This window comes from Myxocyprinus asiaticus, chromosome 34, assembly GCF_019703515.2.
Source record: "Myxocyprinus asiaticus isolate MX2 ecotype Aquarium Trade chromosome 34, UBuf_Myxa_2, whole genome shotgun sequence".
NCBI lineage: Eukaryota > Metazoa > Chordata > Actinopteri > Cypriniformes > Catostomidae > Myxocyprinus > Myxocyprinus asiaticus.
This window is the reverse complement of record NC_059377.1, coordinates 19,800,353-19,809,972: the sequence shown is the minus strand read 5'-3', so window position 1 is coordinate 19,809,972 and position 9,620 is coordinate 19,800,353. Positions and strand designations below refer to the sequence as shown.

The following is a 9,620-nucleotide window of genomic DNA, read 5'->3' as shown; positions in this document are numbered from 1 at the left end:
TTGGGATTTCTTTTTCAGAAAAGTGTTGTCTTCTTGGGATTTTGTATTTTGGAGCAACTGTTTTCATCAGTGCATTAAATCCTGGCCTCTCTACTATTCTAAAGGGCATCATGTCCTTTGCTATGAAGTAGGCTAGTGACTCAGTGATGGCTGTGTCCTCAGATGCACTAGCCATGTCTGCTTTCCTCTTCCTTTCCACAGACTCAAAAAGTGTCAGCTGACCCGAGACTCTGGGTTTCTCAGTCTTCTTTGAAGCTCCCTATGAAATTACAAGAGAGAAAATACGGTCAAGATAAACAGTATGATGAATAAATATTAACATCAAAACTGATACTTTAACCTGTTAACTTACGTACCCCTATTTTAAGCTTTTTAAACTATAGTTGCGCCAGCATAGATGAGGCATTACGTGCATGGCACTGTGACAAACTTAAAAGAATCACCCTTTATTTAAATATAAAAACAGAAAACCGCTGTTAACAGGTTAATGTAACATTTCCCATTCCATGATTAATAAAATAATCGCAATTTACTCTCTGTAAAAGGGCGTAATCCGCGGGGTGATGGACACGGAGGTGGGTAAAAAGGTTGGTGGTGTCGCACTGACCGTAGCCCGACAGATTCTGCAAACTGGGTTGTCTAAGAAGGAGCTGTTTTCTCTGAAGCCGAAAACTCCCATACTGGCGAGCTTACTTTTATTGGATGCGGACAAAGCCTCTCACTCTCCCGCTCGGACAACATGATTCTTACGTGCGCGCTGCATCTTCTTCTTGTTTGACAGCAGGTGTCAGCGTTAAGGCGCAATACTGCCACCTGGGAGATCAACCAGGCACTAGCGCTGGATAATTTACGTGTCGTGTTATCATAAGAGTCCTGTTCATTTTAAATATCATGGTTATCACCAAATCTGGTATATCGTCACACCCTAAATTAACACGATGTCGATATTTCATGATTTGAATATCACGGTTATCGTCAATACCGGTATATCGCGACACCCCTATTGTATGATTTAATAAAAAAAATGTTAATTACAAAAAAAAAAAAAACTTATTTGCATCACATTGCATTGTGGAAATAAAACAATGCATTGTCGCTGTCAGTACAAAACCTCACAAAACATCAAGGAATTAAACAAAACACATGGAAACAAGCAAAAAATGCCCTAAAATATACAATATATTAGTGAAGTATTTTGACAAATACTCACCATTTCTCCCCACATCTGTCTCACATGAATTCAAAGCATTTTCTTTAATGCAGCATTCGGAGCCTTTTCCACAACATGAGGAGAAAGTTTCCACAGATTTGTGATGATACATTTGTCAGTGTCAATGTGACAGGCGCTGTTCATTTGCTCTAGAAAAATATAAAAAAATGATCATGAGAAAAGTGGAGATACAGAACCACCGTCTTTATAATCCAAAGTTAGGAATGTTAATAGTACAATCCATAGCATGGATGACTCATAGAAAGATCAGCATTTTTTTACACTCAGGCATAATTATCTTATTGTTTTATCTTAAGTAACTTAGTCTGGTGGAGCATCATACCATGTCAATAAACATCTTAAACCATGAAAAATGTGTCTTTTAAAAAACCAAGACCATTAACGGCAAGGAAACCGATAAAACACCTTTGTTGTACGTTGACAAATGTAATGAGCTTCTTTGACTCCACCTGCCCATGCATTCAATGTGTTGGGCAATGCTGTGCTCATCTTCACCATTATCAATGTTGGTTGAAACATTTCAGAAATACAAGCACATCTTCATTAATTCATTCAGCTATTAAATCTTGCAGCTGCTCTGTGAATACTGGAAAGTGTGGTGGATGTAGAGGTAACTGAATTTGGCACTTATCCTATTTTACAGGCTGTGCAAATGTGTATATTTAATCATTTTTGGAAGCTCGTTGACATTACCTGTTGATTGAAAATCAGAATAATAACAATATCAGGTCTTTCACCACAGACAAAATATGATCTGTTCATTGATTTTTTGGGGGGAAACTGATGCTCACTCATAATTTTAGTCATTTGTAATAGTGTTGGGACAAAATGGTTTTGCATAAATCACAAAATTGGCTATTATTTTGTTTAGCACTGAATTTGGTCACTTCCACTGTAGTGTGAGACATAGACAAGGAAAAAACACATGGTCAGTTACTCAGTTTAAGTTTGTAGATTGGGGGTTTAAAAACATCACTTTTCATTCTGTAAGGCAATAGTGTTGTCAAGGTCATTTATGCCATAGCAAAGAATACTAACCGGTATCGGCATTTGTTGCATAATGTTGATTACCACAAAAATAGTTTAGACTCGTCCCTCATTTTCTTAAAAAAAAAAAGAAAAAAAAAAGAAAAATCGAGGTTACATTCAGGCACTTACAATGGAAGTGAATGTGGCCAATTTTTGGAGGGTTTAAACACAGAAATGTGAAGCTTATTTTATAAAAGTACATTGATTTTTCTATTAAAACTCATGTATTACTTGAGCTGTAAATTTGTTTAAATCGTCATTTTTACAGTTAATTTATGGTTTGTTGACATTACATTGTCAAAGTAATGAAGTAGTAAAATTGTCTAAACTTTACACAGATGTGGTTGGTAAGTGATTTTTTTCACACTAAAATTATGTTAGCAAGCATATTGTTTATGTCTTGTGGATATACTTTTTAAACAGTGGGTATTTTCATGTTTACAGATGGGTCTCACTGGCACCTCGATTTTTGAGGGACGAGTCGAAACTATTTTTGTGGTAATTAACATTGTGCCACAAATGCTGTCGATTGAGCTTCACTTGTATTGAACCCGGAATATTCCCTTAATAACGTCTTGTTAGAATCCTTTGATTTGTTAAGCAACTTACAGTACCAAAACAAACAGTCCAGTGAAACCATGTATTTCCGCAGAAAATAAAAGACAGAGTTTGCATGCAGGATATTTTAATTTCCGTAAAGGTTATTATCCTAATATGTAAAGATGCGCTCGCGGTCAAGCGCATACATTTTGAAAATATGAAAGACATAACGAGCCGTTGGTGTCTACACTCTCTCTCACTCACACACACACACACACACACACACACACACACACACACACACACACACTCTCACTCACACACACACACACACACTCTCTCTCACTCACACACACACACTCTCTCTCACACACTCATACACACTCTCTCTCTCTCACTCACACACACACACACACTCTCTCTCACACACTCTCTCTCACTCACACACACACACACACACTCTCTCTCTCTCACTCACTCACACACACACACTCTCACTCACACACACACACTCTCACACACACTCTCTCACTCACACACACACACACACACTCTCTCACACACACACACACTCTCTCTCACTCACACACACACACACACACACACACACTCTCTCACTCACTCACACACACACACACTCTCTCTCACTCACACACACACACACACACACACTCACTCTCTCTCACTCACACACACACACACTCTCTCTCTCACTCAAACACACACACGCACACACACTTCTCAGTAAATGTAATGAATGCAACCTCTTAACAGCACATTTATTTAAAACTTTCTTTAAAGTCATTTGTGGTCTTTGAATTTAAATAACACTGAAGCTCAATGATTAATGAAATATCACTTACGCGTGAAACACCATTCCCAACGGTAAAACCTCCATTAATTTTACTATTACCGAAATTCTGTTTTTATTCGGCTTACAAAGCGAAATCAAAAAATTCTGATACCAAGACAATCAGTAACGACACTGAATTTTACACTCTACTCACCAAAAAAATAAAATCGAAGTTTTCGTGAAGTTGGCGCCCTCTCAGTTACCTCAGGTGTCGCTCGTCTGCGCATGCGTGTGATAAATGACGACGCAAGTGCACTGACCCCTCAAACAAAACTGGACATGAATCTCAAGAGTCTGTGAGAAAGCGATTAACAATAAAAAAAAATTACACTTTATAACATTATATTAATACTATGCCTATTGGAAAGCGCCTAATCTTGTAATTGTTATAGCCTTATTAACTAATTGTGAAATTATTAATAATGCATTTTATTGTTTTATTTTTATTTATTTCCTTATTTATCATTACTCATTTGTATTTCACTTCAGCTCTACATGCTGTTTTCTTTAAATTGAAACCGCGTAATAACCAGCGATATAAGTAATTATAACTGTTGTTTTCCTTATTCAATATCCTATATATATATATATATATATATATATATGTATTTTTTTTTTGTTTGTTTGTTTGTTTGTTTGTTTGTTTTTGGTCAATCAGGAGAAAATAATAGTCTAACCAACGAACAATTTTAGATGGCTACTTCATATACACAAATTACTATGTTATTAAATCAATAACTGTGATAAATCAACAGCATACTTTTTTTTAAGATAATGTAGTAATGTTTAAAGAATGTTTCACTAATGAATAACATTGATAACATGATAATATTTTGAGAATGTTCATCAAAGACAGCTCTCGTTGAAAGAACACAATTCATTTGCATTGAGCTACCTTTAAAAAACAATCATATTATATGAGATTATTCAACGTGAAGAACCGTTTTATGGTCTAAATAACCTTTTGTGGAATGGGAAAGTTCCATAGGCCCGTTCCCACCTACAGCCCTGTACTTTTCCTTTAGTAACTTTATAGATGAGAACTCGTGAGGAACCCGAGGAGACTTTTTCCCTGTTGCATTTGCATTCACATAGTTACCACCATAGTGACGTCATCTAGTAGAACCCATTTTCGTTGGAACGCGCGATTCTGTTCATGATAATAATAATAATAATAATAATAATAATAATAATAATAAAAATAAAATAAATAAAAACACCGACGGAGGACGCCGGGATTAGAGTTACACTTTTGTTAGGGCTGTTTTACACAAACTTTGTCTGCATCTGAAAACATAGGCAGCTGCCTAATCAGTTAATGGTTTAAACGACAGCGTTTTTGGATGAACGGACTCTAAAGGAAACTGGTCTCTTAACAGTTTAAAAAGCAACTTATTTCTTCCTATCTCCTAACACAGTCCTCTAAAGGCAGCATTTTCCCGTTTTCGGACGCAGTCTTTGTCTTCATGTTACAGTTTAAACTGGGTGCGAGAGCTGTGCGTGCTGCAGCCGGAGGGAGAGATGCGGCGAGCAGTCAGACTGACATGCTGCACATGCTGAACTCAACGTGTTGAATGCACTATAAACCTATTTATCAACACAATCTTATACAATAAAGGCTTTTATGACTCGACATAAATTACTGTACTGAAATACTCATCCATTGACTAAAAAATACGTCTTGATGCAAGTTACCACACAGTAACTCAAAGTGTGTCTCTCGATAAAGGCACACACACACGTGAAACGCGTGATCCTCTTTGTATACTTTGTTGATTTTATTTTATTTCTGTTAAGGGAATTGTAAAATCCTCTGAGTAGCATGCTAGCAGCTAGTTGTTTACAATGGTGGCTGTGGATTTCAAAAATACAAAACAATTCAACAAGTTTTCAGACATTTGACACAAAGTACAAATACAAATTAAAACAACAGAAAATAAATAAAAACTAAACTAAAGGGCGTCACAAACATATATTAAATTAATTTAACAAATTCATTGAAAATGTTATAGATTCAAAATAAATTTCAAGGGCTGTTTGGAAATGAACAACGTTGGGTTTTAAATCACTCCACATACTCTGATGAATATAACATTTTCCTAATAACAACAACAAATCAATAACACACACATTTCTTTTTGAAATGTAATATTCATTCAAGTGTAGCAAAACTGTTGATAGATTTAATGAAATAGTAAAATTTCATTATCAAACTCAGAAATTGTGACATATGCAAAGAAGAAGATGAACAGGGACATTAAAAAATAAATAAAATAAATGCACAATAGTTTCCTTTTCACAATTACAAAAAAAGCAATTGTAATCTATATCCAGATGAAAACGCTCTTGTGTTTCTTTCACAGGATATATTCTGTGAGCAATTTTAAAGGATACCTCTTGGTTTTATTTGTTACACAGTAACGATTAACAACTCCCAAATATTTTCCCAAACAAAAGAGGCAAATATATTTTTCGATGGAGAGGTAGAAATATTAACAAAGAGAGATCATCTGATTACTGCACTTATCATTAATTACATCAATCTTATCCAAAAACAAATGTTTAGAAATCTTACTGCCTACAATGTTACACCAAGTGCTTTGATCTGCTGTAGACACCTCTCCCTTCTCAATGCTTTGTGCCTCATAGGTTTTTGACCAATCACAGGCTGCAGCACCCCCCACAGCCTCCAACATTCCCTATTTGCCTCCAAAGTATCTACTCCAGAGTAGGAGCTAAAAATCCCCCCCACAACGGCTCAGAGGAACTATAGTTCCTTAGGTTCGAAAGCGACAAAAAGTATTAGTCCTGGGGGAAAGTACCTAAAACGGGCTTTAGTACTGCCAGTGGGAAAGGGCCTATAGATGTTAAAGGTTCTTCATGGAACCATACATCTTGACAAAGAACCATTTAAGAATCTTTATTTTAAAGAGTGTAAAAAATATCTACATACACCCTCGTCATCGATGTTTTAACTTCTATTCACTTTTGCACATATAGTATTCTAAAAAAAAGAAAAGCATTGCCAGCAGAGGTGCCTGGGTAGCTCAGCGAGTATAGATGCTGACTACCACACATGGAGTCACGAGTTTGAATCCAGGGTGCTGAGTGACTCCAGTCAGTTCTCCTAAGGAACCAAATTGGCCCAGTTGCTAGGGAGAGTAGAGTCACATGGGGTATCCTCCTCATGGTTGCTATGATGTGGGTTTCGCTCTCAGTGGGGAACTTGGTGAGTTGTGCATGGATGCCATGGAGAATAGCATGAAGCCTCCACACGTGCTATGTCTCCGCGTTAACGCGCTCAACAAGCCACGTGATAAGATGCGTGGATTGACGGTCTCAGACGCAGAGACAACTGAGATTCGTCCTCTGCCACCCGGATTGAGGCAAGTCACTACACCACCACGAGGACTTAGAGCGCACTGGGAATTGGGCATAAAAAATAAAAAAAAAGCATTGCCAGCAGTTCCCTGATTTGTTGCATACTTTCTTCATCTAAAACTATTTTAAACAGAACTTAAAAAAGACAAATAAATCATGTTTACTGTAATTATTACTAACTATTACTTGTAGTACTTTATTTTTACTTCTAGAAAAAGTTAAACAACTGATTAATATTGTGAAAAATTTGAAATGGTGAAGAAGTGTTGACTTGTTAAAGCACCTAAAATATCCACTGTCTTTCATGTACATTTTAACCTACCATCTTCATAATGGGGGAAAAAAATCTTAGACATTTTATATGCCATCTATCTACAGAGCTCTAGAGTGCTAGAAATGCCTTCTTTTAAAGAGATATGACAATTTTTACCCTGGTGGGGTCCATTTTTAGGCCCTAGTTATAAGTGAATGTGATTAAAAGTGAACATTAAAACACTTCTTTAAAGCATTGATAAAACCTTACAACAAGATTAATTAATAAATAAATAATTAAAAAAGAAGGTTTTGCTGACCTTAAAAGTTTGACGTTTACCTATTTTTTGGGAAAATACTTTAAATATGTAATGCACCAACGCTGCCCCCTGCTGTCTGTGTGAAAGACGTCAAAAACATTTTGCAGCAGTGCCGCAAAAGACCTAAAGCAGTGCCTGGTTTATGGCAGCTGAGAGGTCGTGAGTGAGCTGTGGTCTTGAGGAAGGTTAAAGTGGCTCGAAAGTGAACGGTCAGTGTTTGTTTTTGTAGTTTGAGAGTTGTAATGTCTTAGATGCACCATTGCCTGCAATAACTATACTAATGCAAGGCACATACTGTAAATAATATATATTGGATAAAACGTATATTGTGGCATCGTTAAGCTTAGGCCTCCTGTTAGCTAGCAGCCAGGCCTGCATTTTAATATATTATGCACTGATAACATAATTATTATATAATATACTGTAAACTAGATACTAGCTTGTCAAATATATCCAATAAGCGTCATCGTTTCTGTCTTTTATAAGTCTTAAAGCGTTTATACTATAGTAAATGGAGTATTTCTATTTAGCAGTATGTAAAATAATTATTTTTGCGCTTATAGCTGTACATACGAGGTAATTATTGTGTGTGTGTGTGTGTGTGTGTGTGTGTGTGTGTGTATGTGTATGTATGTGTGTCAGCATGTCAATAATAAACAAGACAGGCAGAGATGCCTTAAAGCATAGATAAATGAGAGATATTTGAGGTATTCACTTCATTCAGTAATAGCAAATAAACACTTTGCCTTATATATATATATATATATATATAGCAATAACTAAATCTTCAGGTGTAAACAACAAATGAATGTCTTAAGCTTTATTTTTAAATGTAATAGTTTTTTTTTTTTTACTTGTAAAATTTCATTGAATATTTAACAGAATTAATACCTAAATAATTGGATATATTTTAATTAATAAACAAGCTGATAAAATGTATTATTTGAATGCACAGTCAGCTGCTTTGGATAAAAGGATCTGCCAAATGCAAACTTGCAAAATATTTTTCTACAATGTCTAGAAACATGCCATTCGTTGACCTCCAGTCAAAGCTGGGTATTAATCTGGACCAGTGGCTCTTGGCCCAGAGTGGGGAGCAGCCACAGAAGCGGGTAGCTCGCTGCCATGCCTTTGAGAAGGAGTGGATAGAGTGTGCTGACGGCATCGGCCAGACTCGGGCCAAAAAGGAATGCAAAATCGAGTTTGAAGACTTCTATGAGTGCATGCACCGTCAAAAGACTGTAAGAAGCAATCTATTTTTCAACCAACTTAAACTGTATTTGACACATATTTTGTTACATTACTCCTGTTACTACTTAAATGTCATTGTGATTGCTCCTTACAGCAACAGCGCTTATACGATATTCGTAAGCAGAGGGACAAGCTGATCAAGGAGGGAACCTACACACCACCTTCACATCACACAGGCAACGAGGAGGCCCGACCTTAAATCTAGAACCGCAGACAGAACATACTCTCAACCCAGTCATACTGCTGTACAGTCACTTCCTCCTTTATGTATTATAAAAATGATTGTTGTATCAACATTGTTCAATGTTTGAGAAATAAATATAATGCTTCTATGTTATTGTCTTTTAACTAGGTTTCTTTATAGTGTAATATCTCATTCAAGGTGGTATTTTTGCTCCATTAAAGGGATTTCAGTATTAGATATATTTCTATTTATACTTCTGTTTCTTTTCTTGGCACAATTGGGTACCTCTCCAGGGAGCTACATATTAAAACTAAGATATTAAAAGCTTATATTAAAATCCAGCACCCTATTGTGCATCACTTTAAAGAGATTGGCCTTAATTATAAAACACTTCTATGTAAATAAGTCATAAATCAATTTGTACGCAAACTGTCCCATTTAAATAAATGTGTCCATTTATGTAGGAATCATTTGATGTACAGTTTACACAGAAATGTGTACTAGTTTCATGAATAAGGTCTACTAAACACATTTACATTTGAGCTCGAATTCGTCCTTCAAGTATTGTGAGACCATCTG

General features: G+C 36.1%; 1 protein-coding gene across 1 annotated transcript; it reads left to right on the top strand.

Moving 5' to 3' along the window:
• The first annotated feature begins 7,675 nt into the window (after positions 1-7,675).
• On the top strand, positions 7,676-9,189 carry LOC127424808 (NADH dehydrogenase [ubiquinone] iron-sulfur protein 5-like). Its single transcript, XM_051670247.1, has 3 exons — positions 7,676-7,815; positions 8,628-8,847; positions 8,952-9,189. Exons 2-3 carry the CDS (start codon positions 8,632-8,634, stop codon positions 9,054-9,056), a joined length of 321 nt encoding a protein of 106 aa, XP_051526207.1. The 5' UTR covers positions 7,676-7,815; positions 8,628-8,631; the 3' UTR covers positions 9,057-9,189.
• Positions 9,190-9,620: the final 431 nt, after the last annotated feature.